Consider the following 25,934-nt stretch of genomic DNA (forward strand, 5'->3'; position numbering starts at 1 on the left):
CAAAAGGAGAAAAAACACCCTCCTTTCCCACCAAGGGCTGCAGGCTGGCAATGCTTGCAGGCAGTCAGATGTTTAAAAAAAAATCTAAAATCTATTCCTCTTCTTCTCTTCACAAAAAAGGATTTAAAAAAATGGGAAGAGGAGGTTTGCTCTGCAAGGAAGAGGTTTCCTTCCAATCCTTTCCTTAAAAAAAATCTCCCCCTCTTCTAGCCCCAACAAGGATTAAAAAATGAGCAGAGGGTTTGCCTCTGCAAGGCAGAGGTTTCTTTAAAAAAAAAAAAAATCTCACCCTCTTTTAATCCAGAAAAGGATTTTAAAAAATGGGAAGAGGAGGTTTGCTCTGCAAGGAAGAGGTTTCCTTCCAATCCTTTCCTTAAAAATAATCTCCCCCTCTTCTAGCCCCAACAAGGATTAAAAAATGAGCAGAGGGTTTGCCTCTGCAAGGCAGAGGTTTCTTTTTTTTAAAAAAAATCTCACCCTCTTTTAATCCAAAAATGGATTAAAAATTGAAAAGTGGTTTGCCCCTGCAAGGAAGAGGTTTCCTTAGAAAAAAAAAATTCTCCCCCTCTTCTAGCCCCAACAAGGATTTAAAAATGAGCAGTGGGAAACCTCTGCAAGGCAGAGGTTTCTTTAAAAAAAATTTCCACCCTCTTCTCTCTTTATTTAAAAAATTGCTTAAATAAAGCAGAAAACCAACCAACAAGGCAGAGCACTGGCGTCAATGCAGAAAAACAGCACCCACAAAAATCCAAAATCAAAATGGAGGCAAGACTTACTAAGCAAGGCAGCAGATCTCTCTCTTGTGTCTCTTCTCCCACGCAAGGCAGCAGAAAGGAAGAAAATGGCTACTGGTGGCCCCTTAAATACCCTCCTGCAAAGCCCTCCAAAAATCACCCCCACCCTTGACCCTACCTCCACCTGTACCTGGCCAATGGGAGGGTGTGATTTACTATCCAAACCTTATTTGGTCATTTTCCTCTGCAGGTAGGAACTTTTATTTTCAATGGAGGTGAATGGGAAAATTTTTCTGCATTGAAGTCAATGGAGAAAAAAGGCGGGAAATTCAAAGAGCTGTCAGAATTAAAATGGAGGGGGAAGAAGAAGGCAATTCTGCAGCCACAAAATGGAGGCTGCAGACATGCCCACGGAGGTCCGAATCACCCGAATTTTTTTTCACGAAATCGGGGTGATTCGGATCGGGCACAGAAATTTTCGGAGGTGCGCAGGGGTGATTCGGATCGGCTCCGAATCACCCGAAATTCGTTGTTTCGGGCACAGAACGATCTGTGCCCGAAACGAAATGCACATCCCTAATAACTATAAGATAGCTCACAGGCAGCCAGGGAGCTCCCAGCCTGATGTTCCTAAGCTCAGGAGAGGGTTTACAAAGCGTACTAGTACTCCAGAGAGTCGGCGCTGTGTAGTGCCTAGAGTGTCAGACTAGGAAGGGCATTTGCTCTTCTTGGCTTAACCTACCTCACAGGGTGGTTGTGCAGATACAATGAGGGAACACGACCTTGAGTTCCTTGGAAGAAGGGGCAGGGTATAAATCTCATACATACATACATATGGTAGCATGTTCATAGTTTGCCAGGGAGGATACTTGTTTGAATTTAGACCCTTAATATAATGCCATGCATGCAGATGTGTCAAAATTAACTCAGTGAAAAAGATTAACAGGGTGTTTCAAAAAACTAGTCAGTTTACAAACATCTGATTCTTCAGAGCTGCCTGACAGTTTGGTACCAACTTGTCTGTAAGCAATAGTTTTTGCTTCTGCAGATGAGTTTGTCTGAGACAGCTCTGTAGGATCAACATCTGACTCTGACTGTGTATCATCAGAGCATGGCTTCCTACCCCCTCCCCACAGAGTGGCACATATCTCATTGCTATAGGCATACAGGAAATCAGTTTTAATATCATTCACAAAGGCCAGCATTCCAGATAGCATGTCTGAACATGCCTGGACATGGGGGTCTGCCTGGCCATGTTCTGTGGACGCTCTCCACAGGGTCTCACTATACCCTTAGGAGGCTGTGGCTTCAACCTGCCCTTAGTTAGAAGCTTTCGGCTCCTTCCTGCTGTGATGTCATCATGCCCTTCGAAGGGCAGGGCTTCAACTTGCCCTTACTAGGCTCTGGCTTTCCCTTGCCCATCGTTCCTTGCCCTTACTAGGCTATGGCTTCACTTTGCCCTTACTTAGGCTCCGCCCAGGTACTATAGGGCTCTTCATTGATATCCAGGCCCAAGAATTTCTGCATTGCTATGCGAGAGCGTTTCAGGGTTTGCACAAGTGCTGAATTCTAAAGGGAGAAAAGAAAAGACTATGAGTTTAATGTCCTTTTGCACACACACACACAACCTCAAAACCTAGCCTGTAAAATATATTTACCTGTGGCTCAGCTGCCATGGTTGCCAGGATCTCTTGCCATATTTCCCTTGTCTCCGCTGGTTCTTCAGCATAGGTTTTCACAGGAGGTCCTTCATCATCTGAACTGGTGCTAATAGAGCGTTTTCTTGGCTTAGGTGTCGAATCTGGCTGATTTGTTGCCAAATTAGGGCTCTGAGGAGATCCCATCATCAAACCCACAAGCAAACAGTAGAATTGTGACCTTTATGCCAAGGGGGCTCTGCTACAAGCCTTGTAGGATACTCCATGCAGCAGCAACACTATAAGCCTTGAACGGCTGGCTGGGAACTCCTTCCTATTGGTCCTCACATGTCAGGTGGGTAGGGCTCATGGTACAGGAGGCTCTGGGCATGCCTGGGCATGCTCTCTGGAGGGTTTACAACTCCTCCCTACTGTGGTGATGTCATGCCCATCAGTGGGAGGGGATTGATGATATCTTTCCCTTCAATGGGCGGGGCTTGATGACGTCTTGCCCTTACTAGGCTCTGACTTCACTCTGCCCATATTTCTTGCCCTTACTTAGTCTGTGGCTTCACTTGCCCTTACTTAGGCTCCTCCCAGGTCTGTATATAATACTACTGGCCTTATTTCTTAGCAGACCTGGTTTATGTACGAGGCAGAGAGAAGCAGATGTACGGGCGACTTCCTTGCCCTGGCTTGCAAAGAGTCTTCAGTTCTTGCAGCCAGAAGGAAACTGCAAGTCGAGAGGACGAGACAGATCCGAGGCTGCCCACAGTAGCAGGGGATGTGGCAAGGAGGGTTTCCAGCAAGCCTGTTCCAGGAGAAGATGGGACATTTCTGCTGAGGAGTGGCTGAACTTTGGCCAGTCACAGGGTGATGGTAGACTGACTTTGGACTAGACTGGTAGACTGACTTTGGCCAGTCACAGGGTGATAGTAGCCCTAGCAGAGCCAATAAGGATGAGAAACCCGTTCCCCAGTGCCCAGTTCCTCAAGGAGGGCAGAAAACCCTGCAGCGGAAAGGAGAGCAGCTAGAAAGCAACCGGAGTCTGGCATTCCATCCAAAAAGGAGGAGAGAGGCTTGATGATTTGCTATTCAAAAGCTTTTCCAGCTTCCCTGGGGGAAAAAGGTATCTTCATCATGAAAGCCCCATATTGATCTACCTTTATTTGCACACATTATTTATGCTGAAATTTTGCCTTGCCAGGTGGAAAGGCATTCATACAGATTCATCATGTTGCTCTTGCCTGCCTCTTTTCTTCCTTCCCTCCTTCCCTCTACTGTCTTTCTCTGCTAAAAATCAAGATTGCATGCTCCTTGGGACAGGGACCTGTCATTTGGCTCTGTGTAAATCCATCAATGGTACTTTATCAGTTGTTTGATTGTAAAGAGAGCGCTTCAGCTGTGTACTTCACACCATGATTGCAAAGTAATTCATGAAGCAGTGTTTAACATGTTGTTGGGAGTGTGTGTGTGTGTGTGTGTGTGTGAGAGAGAGAGAGAGAGAGAGAGAGAGAGAGAGAGAGAGAGAGAGAGAGAGGTGGTGCAACTGTGGGGAGTCCAGCGAGATTTAATTATGGAACAGAGAGGTGATAAAGCAGGTCAAGCCTTTCTGGAAGTCCTGTTGGAGACGGAACCATAGCTTAGCACAGAGAACATAGCTGCCTTTTGAGGGGAAGGAGGTGTGAAGGATCCAGAGGTTTGAGAGAGAGCATCTGCTTTGTATGCAGACAGTCCCAAGTTGCATCCCTGGCAGCATCTCCAGGTAGGGCTGGGAGAGACTCTTGCCTGCAACCTCAAAGAGCCGCCGCCAGTCAGTGTTGACAGAACTGAGCTAGATGGACCAAGGGTCTGACTCAGGATAAAGCAGCTTTCTATGTTCCATGGTCTGCCCCTAGGTGCATGGGGCATTCTGCCCCAAAGCATGCCTTTTATACTACTACTAGTAGTAGTAGTAGTACTACTACTACTAGTAGTAGTAGTAATATGCTCCAGGACAGAGCTTTTACAATTAAAACAGTTTCTTGGCTCACATTAAATCCTTTACCCTGTGTAGGACACTCTCTTCTGCATCCCCTATGCCCCTTCCTCTCACAAAACCAAAAACCAGACGAGCACTCTTGCAATGTCCTTCTGCGTGGCGCTTTCCAAACTAGCTGCTCAGCAGCAGCAAAACGCCTCCGTTCAGGCAAGTTGCATTTGGAATGTAAACAGCAGGGGGAGCAGTCTCGCGGAAACTAACCACCCGAAAAAAGCAGCAACCGTTTGACGCCATATACAGGTGAAACTCGGAAAATTAGAATATTGTGTAAAAGTCCATTAATTTCAGTAATGCAAATTAAAAGGTGAAACTGATATATGAGACAGACGCATTACATGCAAAGCCTTAATTTGTTATAATTGTGATGATCATGGCGTACAGCTCATGAAAACCCCAAATCCACAATCCCAGAAAATTAGAATATTACATGGAACCAAGACGACAAGGATTGTAGAATAGAACAATATTGGACCTCCGAAAAGTATACAGTGTACTGTGCTTGATTGGCCAGCAAACTCGCCTGACCTGACCCCATAGAGAATCTATGGGGCATTGCCAAGAGAAGGATGAGAGACATGAGACCAAACAATGCAGAAGAGCTGAAGGCCGCTAATGAAGCATCCTGGTCTTCCATAACACCTCATCAGTGCCACAGGCTGATAGCATCCATGCCACACCACATTGAGGCAGTAATTGCTGCAAAAGGGGCCCAAACCAAGTACTGAATACATATGCATGCTTATACTTTTCAAAGGTCCGATATTGTTCTATTCTACAATCCTTGTCTTCTTGGTTCCATGTAATATTCTAATTTTCTGGGTTTTTCCTGCTGTTACATAAGAACACAGGAAGCCGCCTTCTACCGAGTCAGACCTTTGGTCCACCTAGTTAACTATTGTCTACACTGACTGGCAGCAGCTCTCCAAGGTTTCAGGTAGGAGTCTCCCCCAGATCTACCCCGAGAGATGCTGCCAAGGGTTAAACCTAGGATCTCCAGCACGCCAAGTAAATCCCCATCCTCCTAGGATTTCTTACAGCTGACAGTGCCCATATCAGGGGTGTAGCTATGATGGATGGTTCAAAGGACCCAGCCCCCCCCAGCTCCTGAAGGCCCCCCAGCTCCACCCCTCCCTATTTTCTTCATTCTTCCCCTCATTCCAAGGCACCGTCAGAGAGAGGGCCAACCACGGGCCCACCTCCCTTAGCTACGCCCCAGGCTCACATGTCGTCACCCATCCAAATGCCAACCAAGATGGACCCTGCTTAGCAAAGGGGGTGACTCACGCCTGTGACATGAAATGTGTCCCAGGTTCCAAACAGCTGACCTTCAAACAAACTTTAGGAAGACAATACAGCCTGTCGGTGAGTTAGGGACTTCCTGTAGTTCCCGTACTTGTCATAACAGAACAAGCAACGCCATGGAAGGGAAGGAGAGTCGACATGTAATTCCCCCTTCCGCCAGTTCCCTTTCTCTAGGCCAACTTCTGCCTTCCCACCACCCTGAAAGAAGCTAAGGCTCAACAATAGATCAGGAGCAGCTCGTCCTAATGAGTCAGGGGGACACCCAAGGAGGCGGCTCAGGTTTCTCCTCTCTCTCCCACCCTGCCTGCTGCCTGTAGGCTGGACATCCATCAGGTAGAGTGGTGTGGTTAGGAAATGCTTGGAAATGCTGGAACACAAGGTGGACACACGCAGCAGCCGTCAGGAGGGGTGCCGTGCTGGGGATGGATAGGGCCAGTTGCTCTGTCCAGGAGAGACGCTGGACCCATCCGTTGGGGCCAGCATCTTTAAGAAACTGCGAGGCACGCCTGCTCAGAGGAGATGATCGCAAGCCCGTGACGTTTAGGCTTGCAACGATCTCTAAACTGCACGGGCGCGTCTGGCAGTTTCTTAAAGATGCTGGCCCCAACAGATGGGTCCAGCATCTCTCTTGGCTGCCGCCGGAGGAGGGGGGAGGGAGGACTGCTCCACTCCCCCCCCCAGGCACAAGTATTTTTTTAAGCGGAGCTTTGGTGGGGCGGCCCCCCCAATGAGATTGGGGGGCCTCATACAGGGCGGGGGGAGGGGTGTCTCATGGCTGGGTGGTCCAGGCACCTGAATTACTTTGGTGCACCCCTGGGAGGGGCTGCTGAGCTCTTGGAGGCATAAAAAGGAGGGAGGTGCACCAGAGGGCCGGCAGACCGCCTCTAGGCGGCCACCAAAGCTGGCCTCCAAAGGGGGCCAGCTTTTGGTGCCGGGCCTTCGGGGTGGGACTGAGGTCTAGGAGAAGGTTATCTTAGGGTGGGGCTGGAGGTCTGGGCTAGAGTTTGCAGGAGGCTTTACACACAGGGTTTCTGCCCCGAATCTCCTTCAGTAGAGAGCGTGTGCATACACTCACTGGAGCAGGACCTTGCTCCTCTGCAATGCCAGGTCAGTTCAGAAGAAGACCGAAATCATCCACGACTTGATCATGGGTGAGGCAGGGAGCTGACCCGGCTTGTATAAGTCTATAACTGAGACTTGGCTGCGGGAGGAAAGGGGTCCAGTTTGGGCCCAGCTTCTCCAATCAGATGACTCTGATGGGGAGCAGGTTAGGGGAAGTGGGTGGGGTGGGGTAGGGTGGGGTGGCTGTGGTCCATAAGAATACCATCTCCCTTACCAGAGCCTCTGTGAGACAGATGACTTATACCAAGTGTATATTTTTGAGGCTGGGAACTAGGGATAGACACTTGGTGTACCGTCCACCCCGCTGCCCAACGGACTCCCTAACTGAGCTGATGGAACCAGTCACAGAGTTGGTGTTGGAGTCTCCCAGACTTTTGATGTTAGGCGACATCAGTATCCACTTTGGGGCTGGCTTGTCTGGTGCAGCTTGGGAGTTCATAGAGGCCATGAAATCGATGGGCCTATCCCAATTAATTTCAGGACCAACTCATGGTGCCGGAAACACACTCAATTTGGTCTTCTGTTGGGCTCCATCGTCAGGAGATCCTGTGGTTTCCCCATTGTTATGGACGGACCACTGCCTGCTTCACAGCCACAACCCACCCCTGCAGGGGTGGTGGACCTATTAGGATGGCCCACCCGAGAAGGCTGCTGGATCCAGTAGGATTCCAAAAAAGCCTTGGAGGGTTTTAATGTTGGTGCTGCCAGTGAGTCTGTCGAGGCCCTGGTGGGAACCTGGAATATGGAACTCACCAGGGCAAGAGACACGATTGCTCCTAAGCGTCCCTTCCAACCTGCTTCAAAAATGGCCCCTTGGTATACAGAGGAGTTGCGGGGGCTGAAGCATCAGAGTAGGTGTGACTGGAACACAAGTGGAGGAAAACCTGGCTCAAATTTGACAGGACACAGCACTGGATCCATTTGAAGGTTTATGTGATAGCGGTGCATGCGGCAAAAAACCAATTTTGGTCTGCATGAATTGTGCATGCAGATTTGCCTTCAGCAGAGCTATCCCAGGTTGTGAGGAGTTTAATTTCTGCTCTTTCTGTTTGGAATCAGTCCCCGGAGAATTTGTTCTGCTGTAAAGCTTTTAATGGGTTATTTGCGGATAAAATCTCCTGTATTCTGGGCTGACTTGGACTCCACTATTTCTGCAAGGGTTATGAAGGGGGTGTTCAGCAATCCCTCTTGCAGTATTATGCTGGATCAGTTTCAATCTGTGATTTCTGAGGATGTGGATGAGCTGCTTCGGGCGGTGCGGCCTACCACCTGTTCTCTGGAACCTTGCCCGACTAACAGGAGGAGAGCTAGTTTTGTGGTAGCAAGCATGACTTGTCCCCTTAGCTAAGCAGGGTCCACCCTGGTTGCATATGAATGGGAGACTAGAAGTGTGAGCACTGTAAGATATTCCCCTTAGGAGATGGGGCTGCTCTGGGAAGAGCATCTAGGTTCCAAGTTCCTTCCCTGGCAGCATCTCCAAGATAGGGCTGAGAGATTCCTGACTACAACCTTGGAGATGCCGCTGCCAGTCTGTGTAGACAGTACTGAGCTGGATGGGACAATGGCCTGACTCAGTATATGGCAGCTTCCTGTGTTCCTACAACTTGGCTGCTTCTATCTAGCAAGGAGATTGTTGGAGGTGGCCTCGTTAATATCATTCATGCATCGCTGAGGGAGTACCCACTGTTTGGAGGAGGGGCATTAGATAGACCACTTCTTAAGAAACCTTCCCTGGATCCCTTAGCGATGGCTAGTTACAGGCCAGTCTCCAATCTCCCATGGTTGGGCAAGGTGACTGAGAGAGTGGTGGCCTACCAACTCCAGACAGTTTTGGAGAAAACGGATTATCTAGACCCATTTCAAACTGGCTTTAGAGCTGGCTATGGAATTGAGACGGCTCCATTCTGTCACCAATGCTTTTTAATATCGACATGAAACCGCTGGGTGAGATCATCAGATTTGGTGCAGGGTGTTATCAGGATGCTTGTCATCTATTTCTCCTTGTCATCACCACCAACACGATCATCATCAGGAAATGGCATTCATTCCCTAAATGCCTGCCTACAGGCAGTAATGGGCGGAGGTGCTCATTGTAGGCACTCAGAATCTGAAGGATGAGTTAGATCTTCCTGTCCTGGGTGAGGGTTACACTCCCCCAAAAGGAACAGGTATGCCGCTTGGGAGTACCCTTGGACCCAAGCCTCACCCTGGTATCTCAGGTGGAGGCTATGGCCAGGAGTGCCTTCCAACAGCTTGGGTTGATTCACCAGCTGCGTCCATTCCTTGAAGAGAACAATCTCAAAACAGTGGTGCATCAGCTGGTAACCTCCAGGCTTGACTATTGCAATGCGCTCTACGTGGGGCTGCCTTTGTACGCAGTTTGGAAACTTAAGTTAGTTCAAAAACCAGCAGCCAATCTCTCAAAAACCATTGCTTCTCTCCAACCATCAATTTTCTCCTAAACAAGCCTCAAGCTAAACCTGCCTGCCTCTGGACCTAAGAGGGAAGAAGAGAGAAAGAGCATCCGAAGGCTGCCTGTTTGCTTAAGGAATCAAGTGGCCTGCTGGATCTTCGACTTTGAAAGCCGATGATGATGGCGAGAGGGAAGCCTTCTTGGATACAATTGGGACAGATGGGACATTCTCCTTTTGTGCTGACCCCCCCCCACGCCCCCCCCATGCTCCCAGCAAACGTGATGGTTGTTGGTCCCTGCATTAAACAGCATTCTGTGCAATGCCCGCTCCATCTGTGAGAGCCCTCTTTGACATTTCTTTCCCTGTCTCCAAGGAAGTAGCTTCGATAGCCTATAGAAGACCAGCTAAAAGACCCCCCCCAAAAAACACACACAGCTCTGGTGCTTGGGGGAGACTATCTGCGTAGATAGATAGATAGATAGATAGATAGATAGATAGATAGAACAAGGCTGCATAATCAACCAGAAACAAATCTGGAACTTCCCCATTAGTTCCCTGAGATCATAGTTCTGGCATTGAACTATATAACAATATAAATGTAGTTATATTTGTAACTATATATAGTTATAGATATAAATATAACTATATATTAATAGATATAAATATAACTTTATAAATATTCACCATATTCCTATTATTATTTATTTGATTTATATACCGCCCTTCCAAAATGGCTCAGGGCGGTTAGGGGATGTGATACATATTGGGGATATGAGTGTGAGTGCACTATATATTGTGAAATGTGTAAATCAACCAACCAACCAATCAATCAGCGAGGGGCCCATTGTAAAACCTCGTCTCTCGGCCCACTCCAACCTTGTTATGCTCCTGCTTTTGCAGTGGCCACTTTGACGGAGCTGCTCCATTCCTTCCCATCCTGCCACCTGCGTTCTCACCAGAATAGCTGCTTTCACTCCGTAGAAGGGAAAATATTATTATTATTATTATTTCTTGTTTACACAGTCAGACAGGTGTTATTGACTGGTTTGTTTTATCCAGACATCGAGTCCTTCCCAAGGACCTGGGATGCCAGAATTTTATTGTCAATCGTTATAGATATCGTCGCAGAATATAGGCTTTTCCCAGTAAAGCTGCTTTTTGTAATTGGCTGATGGTGATTTCTGGGGCCCCTATGGTGTTGAGGTGCTCTTCAAGGTCTTTTGGAACTGCACCCAGGGCGCCAATTACCACTAGGATTATTTCGGTCTTTTTCTGCCACAGCCTTTCCATTTCAGTTTGTAGATCTTTGTATTTTATTATTTTTTCTATTTCTTTTTCTTCTATTCTGCTATCCCCTGGTATTGCTATGTCGATTATTTTCACTTGTTTTTCTTTCTTCTCGACTACAGTGATATCTGGTGTATTGTGTGGCAGATGTTTGTCTGTTTGTAGTCGGAAGTCCCATAATATTTTTACATCTTCATTTTCTTCAACTTTTTCAATTTGATGGTCCCACCAATCTTTGGCTACAGGTAGCTTGTATTTTTTGCAGATGTTCCAGTGTATCATCCCTGCTACCTTGTCATGCCTTTGTTTGTAGTCAGTCTGTGCGATCTTCTTACAACAGCTGATCAGGTGGTCCACTGTTTCATCTGCTTCTTTACAAAGGCGGCACTTGCTGTTTGTTGTGGATTTTTCGACTTTGGCTCTTATTGCATTTGTTCTTAGTGCCTGTTCTTGTGCAGCCAGTATTAAACCCTCTGTTTCTTTCTTCAAGTTGCCATTCTTAAGCCATTGCCAGGTCTTGGTGATGTCTGATTTTCCACTTATATTGTGTAAATATTGACCATGCAGGGGCTTATTTTTCCATTTTTCTGCTCGGTTCTTGACTTGTTCTTTCTTGTAGGCCTGTTTTGTTTCATTGGTGTTGAACAGTTGTGCGTTCTTGACCATTTGAAGTGCATCTTCTTCTCTGTCCCTTATATATTCTTCAAGGTCTTTTTTCTCCTCCTCTACTGTTTGATGGACTTGCAGCATTCCTCTTCCACATAAGCTGCGAGGGAGGTAGAGCCTATCTACATCACTGTGGGGGTGCAGAGCACGATTGATGGTCATGATTTTCCTGGTCTTACGATCTAGTGTCTCCAGCTCTGCCTGTGTCCAGTCTATCATTCCTGCAGTGTATCTAATAACAGGTATAGCCCAGGTGTTTATGGCTTGTATGATGTTCCCGCCATTGAGTTTGGACCTGAGGATTTTTCTGACTCTCCTGATGTATTCACTTCCCATTTTTCTTTTAACTTCAGTGTGTGCGAAGTTATCAGCCTGGAGAATGCCCAAGTATTTGTAAGGTTCTTTCTCTTCCAGCTTCTTGATCTTGCTTCTATTGGGCAGTTCTATTCCTTCTGTTTTTCTTATTTTCCCTCTGTTCATTATTAATGCAGCACACTTGTCTAGTCCAAACTCCATTGCTATATCGCTACTGAATATACGGACAGTGTTGAGCAGTGATTCGATTTCTGACTGGGACTTTCCATACAGCTTCAGATCGTCCATGTAAAGCAGATGGTTGATTTTACTGGATGTTTTAGATGTTTGGTATCTGAGGCTTGTTTTGTTTAGTATTTGTGAAAGTGGGGTCATGGCGATTACAAACAATAGAGGGGATAGTGAGTCCCCTTGGAAAATGCCTCTTCTAATGCTAACCTGTCCAAGTGCCTCGCCGTTGATTGTTAACTGTGTACTCCACATGCTCATTGCTTTTTAAATAAATATCTGAATGTTTTTGCTGACACCAGTTGTTTCTAAACATTTTAGTATCCATGTGTGAGGCAATGAATCGAAGGCTTTCTTGTAGTCAATCCATGCAACACTTAGATTGGTTTTTCTTCTCTTGCAGTTTTCTAAGATCATTTTGTCAATCAGCAGCTGGTCTTTTGTGCCTCTGGTGTTCGGGCAATTTCCTTTCTGTTCAACTGGAAGCTGTTTGTTAGTTAATAAGTGTTGCATCACTTCATCTGCTATTATTCCAGTTAATAATTTGAACATGGTTGGCAGGCAGGTTATCGGTCTAGAATTACTTGGAACTGCACCTTTTGCTGGGTCTTTCATGATGAGATGAGTTTTCCCAGTTGTTAGCCATTGTTCAATATCACCTCCTTGCAAAATGTGATTGAACTGTTTGGATAGTTGTTTATGAAGGCTTGTTAGGTGTTTAAGCCAGAAGCCATGCAGTTCATCGTCGCCTGGCGCAGTCCAATTTTTAATTTTCTTTGCTCTTTCACTGATTAATTCTGGTGTTATTATTAGATCTTGCATTTGTTGGTTACATTTTTTGACTTCTTTCATCCTGCCTGCTTTTTTATTATAATCTATTGGATTGTCCCATAATTTCCGCCAGAATTGCACTGTTTCTTCTTTATTTGGCGTTTCTACGTTTCTTGCAGTTTCTCCTTCTATGCTTTGGTAGAAACGTCTCTGATTCAACTGGAATTGGAGATTCTGCCTGTGTTGTGTAATTCTGGCTTCATATCTGCTAATCTTCTTTGACACTGCTGTTATTTTCTGCTTTATTATTTCCAGGACTTCTCTCATTTTCCTTGAATCTAGGTGGTATTTTTGGATCAGATACTGTTTAGTGTTTTCATTCTTCAGCTTCTTGTCAAGCATATCTTTCAATTTACTAGCATCTGATCTAAGCCTGGAGATTTTATTTTCTAATCAAATCTTCCATTTAGGTGATGTACTGCTTTCTTTTTTTACAGGTCCACTGATCTTCTATCCGAGCTCTTGTGTTGTTATTGTTGCTGCACTGAACAGGAGTTGGTTTGTTTCTTGCAAATTATTGGTTGTTATTTCTGCAAGTGCAGCATTGACATCTTTTAATGCCTGAGCAAGTTGTTTTTTGGCAACTGTTTTTAGAGCGGGAAGTCGAACCCTGGTGGTTGTTTGCTTCATGTGCTCAGTTATTTTTTGCTTTAGTTCTTCTTGCTTTCCTGTTAAACGGCATTTGGGTTTTTGAGGTGAAGGCAAAGGGGAGGTTGCCTGGTTTTAATTTTAAAACAGTTCAGCAACGGTGATATCCTCTATTTCCAACACCTCCTCCATCTGCGCCTGAGCAACTGCTTCAGTTGGTGGTAATTCTTCTTCCATATCTTGAGCCTGTGTTGCTCTTTGCAGTTCTTCCAGCTCAACTCCTGTGAATACTTTATTTCTTATTCTGAATCTTCTCTGGTCTGCTAGCCTTTGTTCTGTTATTTCTGTATCTGGATGCTTCTCTTTCCAAATTTGGTACATTCTTTTTAAATAACCTCTTCTAGTTGGACTAGACTTGTAATAGCAGATCATTATTTCCTTCTTGGCATTTTTTGTATATTTTTTTCAGTTAAGCGACGTTTCTTCCAGTAGCTTTGCTGTCTCCAGCCCTGGTTGCTCAACTGAAGATCCTGAGTCCTGTAGCCCACTTGCCACCCGATGTCCAGGGACTATAGCACCTGGTGCGGTCCTTGTTGACCCAGGCGACGACCAATCCGGTATAGATTTATTAAAGTTACGTCTCACCATATTGTTGATGGGAGAGGCACTCTTTGTCTGGATCCTCTGGTGAGACCTGTCTTGTAATAATAATAATTATTATTATTTTTAATAATTAATAATAATAATGATATTATTATTATTATTATTATTATTATTATTAACATTTATATCCTGCTCTTCCTCCAAGGAGCCCAAAGCAGTTTACTACATACTTAAGTTTCTCTTCACAACAACCCTGTGAAGTAGGTTAGGCTGAGGGAGAAGCGACTGGCCCAGAGTCACCCAGCTAGTATCATGGCTGAATGGGGATTTGAACTCGAGTCTCCCCGGTCCTAGTCCAGCACTCTAACCACTACACCACGCTGGCTCTTCCGATAGCCTTTGAAGTACCCCTAGGGGTACTTGTACCCCCTGTTGGGAACCCCAATCTATCTCAATATTGTCTGTTCTGTCTGGCAGTGGCACTCCAGAGTTTCAGGCAAGAGTTTTCCCCAGCTCTCCCTGTAGATGCCAGGGATTGAACCTGGGACCTTCAGCATCTTTAAGCAGATACTCTACCACTGAAATACAGCCCCATCCCTAACACAGTCCAAGGGACAATAAAATGCTCCTTTAGGGAATAATGTTTGAAAACTGCATGCAGAAGATTCCACATTCCCTCCCTGGCAGCATCTCCAAGACAGGACAAAATTTTTTATTTTATTTTTTAGGACAAGATTTTTTTATTGAACCAACAAACTACGAAAGCATATGAAACCCTTGCCTGTAAACTTGGAAAAGCTGCTGCCAGTCTGTGTAGACAATACTGAGCTAGATGGACCAAGGGCCTGACTCAATATAGAGCAGCTTCTGATGTTCCGAAGTTCCTATATTCACAGTGAAGTCCTAAGTGTTTTGAAACGGAGGGGGGAAATATTTAAAACTGAAAACCTGGACATTTTTGATGGAACTGTGAGTCTGGATTTGCTTAAAATGGCAAGAAGGTGGTGGACAGTAGGAAGGCAGGAAGGCAGTCTAAATAAATATCATAGGATTTGTCTTACACATAGTCTTACACAATGCTTGCTTGTGGTAAAACTTGTTTTTGTTTTTTAAAAAGCATGTGGTTTCTGCATAGAATAAATGTGTGGTTTTTTCCCCTGGGGAAGAGCATGAGCAATACCCTGCTAACTAGGCAAACAGGCACCTTTTACCGTGGTGATTCTCTTTATTTAGCAGGGGGAGAGTAACTGGCCCTATCCATCCCCAGCACAGCATCCCTCCAGTGACTTTTGCTGGTGTCTATCTTATGTTTCTTTTTAGATTGTTAGCCCTTCGGGGACAGGGATCCATCTTATTTAGTTATTTATTATTCCTCTGTGTAAACCACCCTGAGCCATTTTTGAAAGGGTAGTATAAAAATCAAATGAATGAATGAATGAATGAAATCTTACTTGCAATCTGAATAGGGGGAGGCGGTCCACAATTCTGAAAATGATGCTAATGCACCAAACTGGCCACGTGGGAAGCTTCGGGGCAGAGAGCGTCCAAGGCAGGCGCGTTCTTAAATTCTTCTTAAATTTGGATTCCCACAAGTTGTTTGAGAAGGAGAGCTGGTCTTGCGGTACTAAGCATCATCATCATCATCATCATCATCATCATCATCATCATCATCATTTATTCAACTAGCACTTGGCAGAGTTGTAATAAAGGCCTTGGGAAAGATATTTAGATGCCATGAAGTGTCTATACCTACAGAGATTAGAATAGTTTGGACAATTGTTTTCCCCGTGACACTCTGTGGATGCAAAAGCTGGATTTTTAAGAAGCAAGATAGAAAAAGTATTGACACTTTTGAACTTTGGTGCTAGAGAAGACTTTTGAGGATACCATGGACAGCCAGGAAAATAAACAAATGGATCACAGAACAAACCAATCCAGAATTTTCACTCAAGGCAGAAATGACCAGGCTCAAACTATCATACTTTGGACATATTATGCGAAAACCCAGCTCCCTTGAGAAGTCCATAATGCTGGGGAAAGCTGAAGGCAAGAGAAGAAAATGGCCAGCAGCAAGGTGGATGGACCTGATCACGACAGCAATGGATGCACCACTGAGAGACCTTAAAGGCCAAGTTGAGGACAGATCATCCTGGAGAGAATCTATATATGTGGTCGCTAAGAGTCGACACAGACTTGACAGCACTTAATCAATCAATCAATCAATCAGGGAGAGAGAGGGGGATATGTCTCCATCATCTCTCTAGGAGGAAACAAAGAAGATTGACTCACCACAGGAGGTACCTGAGGAGTCAAAGCAGGGTTCATAGAGTAGAGGCAAGCAGGGACAGGTGAGGAGACCCTGACTAGCTCCCTCTGATCCCAATGCCCCTAGTTGCCATTAGGTTAGTTGGTGCAAAAGGTCGATGCACTGGAACTCCATCTCCAACACGTATAGACAATAGTGAGCTAAGCAGACCAATGGTCCGGCTTGGTATAAGACAGCTTCCTATGTTCCTATGTACAACTCCCATAGAATCACAGGATCATAGAATGTCAGAGTTGGAAGGTACCTTAGAGGTCTTCAGTCCCCTACTCCGTGCAGGAAACTGCTACAGCAGCTCGGACAGATGCCTGTCCAGCCTCTGTTTGAAAACCTCCAGCAAAGGAAAGCCTACCACTGCATGAGGGAGACTGCTTCGCTGTCGAACAGCTCTTACAATTAAGAAATTCTTCCTAATGCCTAGCCTAAATCTGCTTCCTTGCCATTTCAACCCATGGATTCTAGTAGCCCAGCCCTAAGGAGCAACAGAGAACCAGTCTGTTCCTTCTTCTATAAGGCCATGGTGGCCAGGGATGTTGTAGTTCAGTATCATCTGGAGACCCAAATATGAGGACCCCTGACCTTCGAATGATGAGTTAGTGTTCTAGCATACAGTCGAGATGTGCAACGAAACCAGACCACACCCTTGTGCAGCAACTATAATGTGCCAAGGGAAGGCAGGTAGTTTGCGTAAGAGAAAACACACTCAGAATTTATCATTTCTACAGTCCTTTTTAGTGCTTCACAATGGATATCACATTGCTCCTCTTCCGTTTCTGTTGTGAAATGTCATGATGCATCTCTTGAACTCCTCCCTCCTCCTTCCATGATCTTCTGGGTATTTGAAGACCATCTTTCCAGGCCTTCACAACTCTGGTCCTGCCCCCAGTAGAAACATAGGAAGTTGCCTTATACCAAGTCAGACCCTGGGTCCGCCTGGCTCAGAACTTTCTGGCACAATATTGTCTATTCTGACTGGAAGCAGCTCTCCAAGGTCACAGGCAGCTTTTCTCTGTTGCCCCCGAGGACTGGATTAGAAATTGGATTAGAAATTCCATGGGTTGAAATTGCAAGGAAGCAGATTTAGGAGACGACAGGGATCAAACCTGGGACCTTCTGCGAGCAAAGCAGATGCAATTCCAGCTCCGTGATTTCCAGCTCTCTGCTCTTAACTGATCGGGGTGGGGTGGGGGCCAGTTCTCTCCTGCGTCTGCTTCCCTCTTCACTGTTCTAGCTATGTTTCTCAGGAAGACAGTTCCCAGAAGCAGTTTAACCCAGGCTGCTCGTCTGCAGTGCAGGCATCCCTATGGATCACAGTGCTGCTGGCCCGCCTAACCCCACTTTGAAGCCTGGCCTTTAGACAAAGTTTAGGGTGCGAGCGTGCCCTTTACCCCGGCACTGGGATCAGATGGGTGCTCAGGCTGCTTGTTGCCTGAGTGCACACAGAGATGGGTGCCTAGAGCGCCCGTCTCAGAGGAGAGGAGAGCTGGTCTTGTGGTAGCAAGCGTGTCTTCCCCCCTTAGCTGAGCAGTGTCTGCCTTGGTTTCATTTGAATGGGAGATTAGACGTGTGAGCACTATAAGAGATTCCCCATCAGGGGATGGAGCCGCTCTGGGAAGAGCATCGAGGTTCCAGGTTCCCTCCCTGGCAGCATCTCCAAGATAGGACTGAGAGAGATTCCTGCCTGCAACCTTGGAGAAGCTGCTGCCAGTCTGTGTAGGCAATACTGAGCTAGATGGACCAATGGTCTGACTGGCAGCTTCCTATGTTCCTATCCCCCAATGCACCACGCTCGACACACTATGCATTGTGGGATATCCAAAGGTTGGGATGTGTCATCCCAGCCTCCAAAGATCCACACTGCTGGGAGCAGTGAGGATCATGTGAGCGCATGGTAGTATACCTGAAGAAAAGCAGAAGAATCATCTGGGGGGGAAATTAGTTGGACTCTGCCTACCCCACTGCCCGCCCTCCGCATCCCAGGACTATCATGTGAATAGCCTCAGGGTCTTACTCCTAGTCAGCTCTAATTCCAGCTTTAGCGCCAACTTTAAACTCTTCCTCCAGCTTTCACTAACTTTCTGCTGCAGGCGAGCCTCCTTTTATTCTCTTCCCCCCCTCCAATTTTCCGAAACTAACCGATTTAAAATTTACTGCATGTTATGCTTTAATAGAAAATTATTACAAAATGATGTATAGATGGTATCTGACACCCCAAAAATTGGCATTAATGTATAAAAATGTATCAAACAAATGTTGGAAGTGTGGACAGTCTGAAGGCACTTTTTTTCCTATGTGGTGGAGCTGTGGGAAGGCTAAAGCATATTGGGAGATGATATATAATGAGTAAAAGAAAATATTTAAAATGACATTTCCTAAGAGGCCAGAATCCTTCCTGCTGGGAATAATAGAAGGTGCAATTTCTACAACTAATTCAACGCTTTTTATGTACGCTTCGGCGGCGGCTAGAATTATATATGCACAGAAATGGAAGAGTAATGAAGTGCCTTCAAAAGAAGATTGGCTGATAAAATTTTTGGAATATGCGGAGATGGCAAAACTTACAACACTAATAAGAGACCAAAATTTGGAATGCTTCAAGAAGGTTGGAAACCATTCTTGTTGTATCTAAAGAACTATTTTCCTACTATGAACTTTACAGCAGGGTTTGAAATTTAGTAAAAAAACCTGCAGGTTGGATAGATTAGCTGTGTTTGTAAGGATTTAAATTTATGTTTTGAACTATTATTATAGCAAGGGTGAACTTTATAGCTGATGATTCACGAAGAGATGTGTGCGGGAAGTCCACTTTTGTCTATTCGTAATAAATGACATATTAATATTGTTAAAAATAATAAAAATTGAATTTGGGGAAAAAACCAAACCAACCAACCAATCAAAATTAATGCGAGCTCCCCCCATTAAAAAAACAAAACCAAACCAATCCAATCCAACCCTCTCCTCCCTCCAAAAACCAAACAGCAGGACTCTTTCCCCAACCAGACCAAACTGTCAAAGGGGAGCTGTGAACTCTTGATCCCTGCCAGCTTCTTATTACAGAGCACAGGAAAGAAGCAAATACGCATTCAAAACAGAAATGTGAAGAGCACAAGAGGAGGTCAAGGCCTTGTTCCTGCACAAATGGCATTTCATACTTGGCAGGACTTTTTAATCACTGGAATGGAATCACATGTCATATTTGGCTGTATTGGAGGCAGTCAGTGATGGTTTGTAAGCTTGCCAGGCCTTGCCAAGGCTGTGCTTTCCGGGCACTCGATTGGAAGGTGCAGCTTGCTCCCAGGATCCTGTGCTCAGCAAACCTCATTGTCGGCAAACCTCAAGGGGGCTCCTCTGGAGTGATCCAAGCCAATTGTCTGAGTGAGTGCTTCCAAGCAAGAGGCATTTGCATGGACCTGTAGCAGTGTAGCAGCGTCTCCCTCAGCCAAGAGGTGAGCTTGGGAGTCTGTGGGCACAAACGCTCCAAGGGAGACGAGAAGAAAAGAGGAACTCAGACACGATGGTATGGTTTTGAACAAAAGGGGCAACTTTATTAATATACTTAAATAGGTTACAAGTCGTCACTTAACTTTCTAACTAAAGGAAACAAAACAGGACAGAATGGAGTAGGCAAAAAAAATTTCCATCTTGGCCAATCTGTTGGAAAGCCAAAAATTCCTACTCGGCCCCCAAGAGGGCGACCAGCAAAGCCCATTCTGTCCCTGGGAGGGAGGGGGAGGGAGGGAGGGAAGGGAGGAAGCCCAGGGTCACACGGAACAAGGGAATAGCAGGGCAAACAAAATTGGGGGGAGTCCCAGCCAGCCCCCACCCACCCCACCGCTCCTTGCAGGCATGTTCACTTGGTCTGCTCTTCTGGGGCGGATCGACTCCTCCAGCCTCCCAGCAGCAGCACATGCCTGCAAGAAGCACAAAGCAGCGTCAGTGGGGTTGCCCTGCTCCTCCTCCCTTTCCACTCCGGCAGCCCAGCAAGCGGGGATCGGGCAGTGGGGTGGGGGTTGATGGGGGGGGCAAGCCAGAGAATTCGGGCTCCCCACTGTGCAGCCACAGCATGGAGCAGGAGGGAGAGGAGGATTCTCTGGCCTGCCACCGGGCAGCTCCAGGGGGCGCTACTGGGGCTGCAGGGGGGCCCCAGAGTCTCCCAGGCTCCTCTGCTGCTGCACCGATTTGGGAGGAAGGAGGAGGGAGCGGAGGGGGGAGTGAGGCGTGGCTGCGGGAGTGGAGGGGGGGAGGAGCACACCCTTGGCAGGGGAGGGGGCGGATGCCTGGATGGGGCTTCCCCTGCCAGGGGAAGCCAGGCCTCTGGGGAAGGGGAGAAAGGTGGAAGGAGGAGGGGGCGCTCCTTGGCCAGCTGGTGGGAATGGAGGGAGGCGGTGACCTTGCCCTCCTGCTGGGGCCACACAGCCTCCCCGGACCCAAGGGAAGCCCAAGAATGGTTCCAAAGGGCCACTTGGGGGCAGGGTGGTCCTGTAGCCTCCTCCCACAGCCTGCCAGCAGAAGCAAGGGGAGGGGCTTCTGCACCCCAGAGGCGGGGCTTCCTTGGGCCAGGGGAGTGGAGCCTGCTACCCCCTCACTCCTCAGACAGAACTGCACTTCCCTGCTGGATGTCTTCTTGTGGACAGATCATGTGTCCACGCGGTTGGAGGAGGTCTTCTGGGAGGCCCCTGCGCTGCACGGTCTTTCCTGAACCTCCCTTCAGCTGCTGATCTTCAAGGGGAGAGCACGGGGCTGTTGTTCCTGGAAAGAGAGGAGGACATTGGTTCAGAGATGGGGGGTCTTCTCACACTCTCCCCCATGACACCACCAAGCACCAGGGACTCCTGGCAGAATATTTGTGTCCTCATTTCCCAGAGGGAAGAGAGATCTTTCCTCTTTCCCTTTGGCTACTGGTACAACCAGACACAAGGGCCGAAGATGGCATTCCAACACGAGGGAGGGTTGCCCAGATTCCTGCCCACCCTTCCTGCAGCCCAGGCCCCCTCCCTAACCATTGGGGCCCCTTCAAGTGAAGCCCTGTATTGGTCTACTCACCAGTCGGTCAGGTGGAGAGATCACCGTACTCTGGCGGGTGTCTCTTCTTCTTACAGCCCACCCACAAGCGCCGAACGGCAGCCCGCAGCCCGTGCCGGGAGTGGAGGGAAAAGGCCTTCTTCACGATCTTCTCTGTCTTGCAGGCAACTCTCCCGACCTCGGGGTCATGGTCGCCAAGCAAGCTCTCCAGCGCTGGAGGGATGAAGGAGAAGGTTCAGAAATGGCATGAAGAGATCACCCCACCCTTGGCCAAGCCCCACCATTTCCACACCAAGAGGGCGCAAGTCCTGACTCTTTCTCCCCTGCACTCTGGGAAAGCCTACTGCTGAGCATCCCTGAGGATGCAAGCGGGACCTTCCATTTGAGGGGACAGGTGGCCCATTCCAGCTCTGTGGTCCCTAAATCTAGGCCTCTCCCCTCACAGAAACTTCCCCTTCCCACCCAGAAACCGGCACTTACCAGCATGGAAGGTCTCTATGTTCCCTTCAGTGAGGATGCTGCCCTTTTTGTGGACCAGGTGACCTAAAAAACAAGGGTGGAAGGAAATGGGACCACAGTTCAGGACACTGTGCATGGACAACCCGATCATTCAGGAGAGGAAGTCCTCCCCTCTCTGCTCCGTCTGGGACTGACAATTTGAGCCATTCCTCCAGGGACTCTTATGTCACCTTGTGTGGAAATTAAGCCAAGAGACCTCGCTAACACGCACTGGGCCAGTCCTCCTGGGGAGGGAACAGCTCCTGCCCCTCCACATCCTTCTGGCAGTGCCTTCCAAGAGAATGAACCTTTGCCCACCAAGACGACCCACTAAGGGAGACCCAAAAGTCTTCTTTCGCTTACCGATCAGCAGGGCAGCCGTTCTCCTCACTGAAGGCTGCTCGCTGCGGAAGAAGCCCAGGATCTTGGTGGCCTCCATCTCCACGGCGTCTTCTGTGCCGAGCTGCCGAATCTGGGATCAAGAGCAAAGACAAATCCCGAGTGAGCAAAGCATCGCCCAAAGGTCCTTGAGCCATTTGAGCCGAGGGACGGACAGGGAGGGGCTGCCCTTACCAGACGCTTGGCGATCTTGTGGAGCAGCTCCTGCAGGCTGTAAGAGTCCCGCGCCAGCAGCTTGCCCTCCAGGTGCCATAGGAGGGCTTCCGCCAGGAGGCTCAGATTGTCCTTCGCAGCCTGCCAAAAGAAAGACCGGAATGGGAGTGAAAAATCCTCCCAAGGGATTCCAAGAAACCTCTTAGGGGGCTTCAAGGAGTAGGGCCTGGATAGGCCAAACCACAGCGGGACAGCTCGTGAATTCACCATCCCGTGAGGCTAACTCTGGGGTCTGCCACTGGGCAGCTGGACTTGGGGAAGCCTAAACACCTTCGTAGGGGTGGCAGGAAGAAGTGGGCTCTCACCTGTACTACCTCCAGGTCCTCATGCTCCACATGCATCAGCACCGCGATGAGGGTCGTGATGTTCTCCTCTGCACCCTCATGATGATGGTGGCAGTGCTGCAGGAGATCCAGGTGGGTCCTCATGGCTGCCCTTCGGATCTTAGCCTCCTCCTACAAAGAAGAACAGGGCTTGTTATTAGGGAGGAATTCCTCACCTTCATCACCATGCAGAAGAGCTTGCATGGGTCTCTAGGGGGTGTCTGGTTTCCCTTCTCCAACCCGTTCGGAACCTGCAGGTTGGCCGGCCCTCATAGAGCCAGGCGGAGGGCTGGCATGTAAGTACTCACGTGGTGGAAGAGAGGGCGGCACAGGGCAGCCAGGGCAGCATTCACCGTGGCCTGGTGTTCTGATGGACAGTGCCTCAGCCGCTCCATGAAGGCCAGGACCCCCAAAGTGGCTTCCAGACTGGAGGTCCTGAGCCCTCCCAGGATCCCAGCACTAAAATCCTGGGGTTTCTTCGTCTAGGGAGGGAAAAGGTGGATCCTTGAGAACACATGCTAGTCTACCCCCTGCTAAATGTACCACATAGCTGTCCATGTTTGATGCCGCTTGGCTTCCATCCAAGAGGGGTGAGAAGGCGGCATTGGAGCACGTGGGGAATCAGGGCTCCCACTGAGAGATGCATTCCCTTAAGGATTTCTCCTTCATCCTGTGGCAAGGGTTCCACAGGCTGAATCCTCCCAACTGGAAAAATCTTCCTGTCACACCTGGGGATGCCTAGGAGCACCAGCCTCAGGAAGGGCTCCCCAAAGAGAGGAGTCTCCATGTCTAGGGATGCTCCATGCCCAGGGATGTCACTCACTGCCTTCAGCTTTCCATAAATGTGGAGAAGACCCCTTTCGCTCAGGTAGCGGATGTTCTGGCTGGGGTGGACTAGCCACGCTACCAGGAGCATCCAGGTCTTCTCTAAGGCAGCAAAGTCTTGGTCTTTCAGGAGCAGCTAAAAGAGGGAAAGGAGCAGAAGACCCATCAGCCCCTGGGGCCAAACCCTCCTCTCAGGGAAGCCCACCTGAGGAAAATGCTTCTCACCTCCACAAAGAAGGCCACCTCTGCGAGGGAATGCTCTTCTGGATCTTTATCGAGGCTGAAGAGGGAAGCCAGGTATGCCTTCAGCCTGGCCACTGTGGAGGATGGTGTCTGGAGGAGAGCCCTGCAACACACAAAGGCCCCTGCTGAGTCCTGGGCGGGAGGCCCAGAAAGAGCAGACCTGACCCAAACCACCCCAGCCCCCAGGCCTCCTGAGGAATCTCCTATTCACTCCTACTTACCTCACCAAGAGGGCCACACCCTGGAGGCAGCTCTGCGGAGAGCACAGGGATTCCCAGCAGGTCTTCTCCGGGGTCACCTGTGCCACCCTCTCCAGCAGGGTTCGGACAATCTGCGCGGTCTCCCTGCAGAGAAGAGAAGGTTGCTGTCACACCATGTCAAGGGTGGAGGCAGTGGACAAGGGAGGGACTCCTTGCGGGGTGGCGTAGTATCAAGGGTGGAGGGACTGAGTTGGACCAGGGAGGGAGACCACAGAGGTGAAGTGACTTTATCCACAGCTGGCTTTTTAACACTGCAGATGCATTTTAAGGCTCTCTGCAGAGCCAAGAGGGCTGCAAATTCTGGGCTCTCCTCTGTGTAGCTGAGGGAGGGGACCTCCGTGCCAGAGTCACCCCAACAGGCCAGAAATGCTGCTCACCCATCAGAGTGGGACATGGGAGAAATGACCCTAGCCTGTCCTCCCAGAGTGCTGGAAGGAAGACTTGCTGGCCCCGCTTTCCCCACCGCCATGACTTACTCAGGAGGCAGGTCATGGCTGTCTCGGTTCCCGACTCCCTCGGTGGTGTTCTGCAGGCCGGTGAGGATCTTGTTGACCAGGCCCACCAGGAGTTCGGGGAACCTTTCCTCCACCTCACTGGCATACTCCACGCTCCGGATGACGTCCCCAATCTTCTTTGTTGCTCTCCCCTGCGAAGAAGAGGAGGGTCAGGCCTCAGCACACAGTCCGAGGGACGGTTATGGGTCAGGAGAATCCCCAGGGCCAGGCCAGTGCCATGGGTGTCTGCACCCACATCTGGGCCTGAAGGGTGCTGCCTCTGGCTCAGGGTGCATGAGGTCAACTGCAAGGGAAAGACATCCACAAGGGGAAAAGGGAAGTCCCCACCTCCCGTGTGAACAGTGACTGCCATCCAAGCCGCCATCCTGTGTAGTGCAGGAAAGGAGGGGCAGAGGGGTGGAGTCAAGTCACCCTTGGTTTCCGCCCCTTACCTCTCCCAGATGGACCGAGGAGAACCAATCTGGGGCCAGCTGTCCTCTTCTTTCCTCTTCGCCGATGTTCCTGAGAGAGGAGAGGAGAGAGAAAAGCTTCTCAAAGAACTGTCCTGTTGGAGATGGCAGCCAGCTGAAGAAGAACACGGGCACCCAAAGAGATGCTAAGCAAAGATCTCGCCTCCTTTGGGAGGTGGCTGGCAGGGGAACTTCATCAGGCCAGAGATCTCCCAAGTCCAGCCTTTCATTCCCCACTGAGAAGCCCTGGGAAGTGTTCAAAGGGGGCATCGAGACAGGAGCCCTCCCCTGCTCCTTCTCCCCAACACCTGCTCATGCCAACAGCATGGGGGTCTCAGAGCTCCCTCTGCTAACAGCCAGCAATAGACTTGCTGGTGTCTCTCTTGCACCGGCTGCCAATAGGCCTTCTTGGGTGAACTCCCCCTCCAGATTTCTCAGGGAGCAGGTAGGAGGAAACATCCCTCTATGGGGCTCAGACATGGGGGATCTGCCCCTGTCCCCTGCAGCCTTCTGCTGACTACGCTAAAATCCCCCCAGCTCCCTACTGGCTCCTCAGCTGAGACGAGGGTACCTACCTGGCCGAACTGGGTGTCAGCGGAGAGTCCCACACCTCGTCCTCGATGCTGCTGATGTCATGCATCGTGTCATCCTCATCCATCGAGGAGCACTGGGGAGGAGAGAGAAGAGAAACGGGAGTGTTCTGGGGCTTGCATTGACCTTGCGAGGCTTCTGAGAGGAACCAAGCCCAAGGGACGGTTTGGAAGACATCCGGCTCTAAAATAAGACCTGCCTCTTGGTAGAAAAGGCATTTGGCATCTCAGCCCAGAAGAGCCTTTCACCACATTTTTGCCCCCTTTCCAATGCCTCAGCTGCATTTCCTCCCATCCCACCAATCACAATCCCTCCCATCCTGCAGCATCTAGAACTAGAACCATTCCATGTTCTGTCTCCTGCTGGGGAACAGGGCACTCACACACACACACACACACACACACACACACACACACACACACACACACACAACCTAGAGCCCGTTCACATGAAAAAATGGATGATGAAATCGATCAGTTCTGACCTCCGCGGAGGACGAGTCTTC

The 25,934-nt window shown here is 48.7% G+C and overlaps 1 protein-coding gene across 1 annotated transcript; it reads right to left on the minus strand.

Moving 5' to 3' along the window:
- Nucleotides 1-19,611: 19,611 nt before the first annotated feature.
- LOC128332512 (uncharacterized) lies at nucleotides 19,612-23,022 on the minus strand. Its single transcript, XM_053266835.1, has 7 exons — nucleotides 22,855-23,022; nucleotides 22,529-22,678; nucleotides 22,185-22,304; nucleotides 21,975-22,083; nucleotides 21,594-21,656; nucleotides 21,135-21,326; nucleotides 19,612-20,840 (listed from the first exon to the last, which is right to left on the minus strand). The coding sequence occupies exons 1-6, from the start codon at nucleotides 22,939-22,941 to the stop codon at nucleotides 21,142-21,144; spliced, it is 714 nt and encodes a 237-aa protein (XP_053122810.1). The 5' UTR covers nucleotides 22,942-23,022; the 3' UTR covers nucleotides 19,612-20,840; nucleotides 21,135-21,141.
- Nucleotides 23,023-25,934: the final 2,912 nt, after the last annotated feature.

This window comes from Hemicordylus capensis, chromosome 7, assembly GCF_027244095.1.
Source record: "Hemicordylus capensis ecotype Gifberg chromosome 7, rHemCap1.1.pri, whole genome shotgun sequence".
NCBI classification, from domain to species: domain Eukaryota; kingdom Metazoa; phylum Chordata; class Lepidosauria; order Squamata; family Cordylidae; genus Hemicordylus; species Hemicordylus capensis.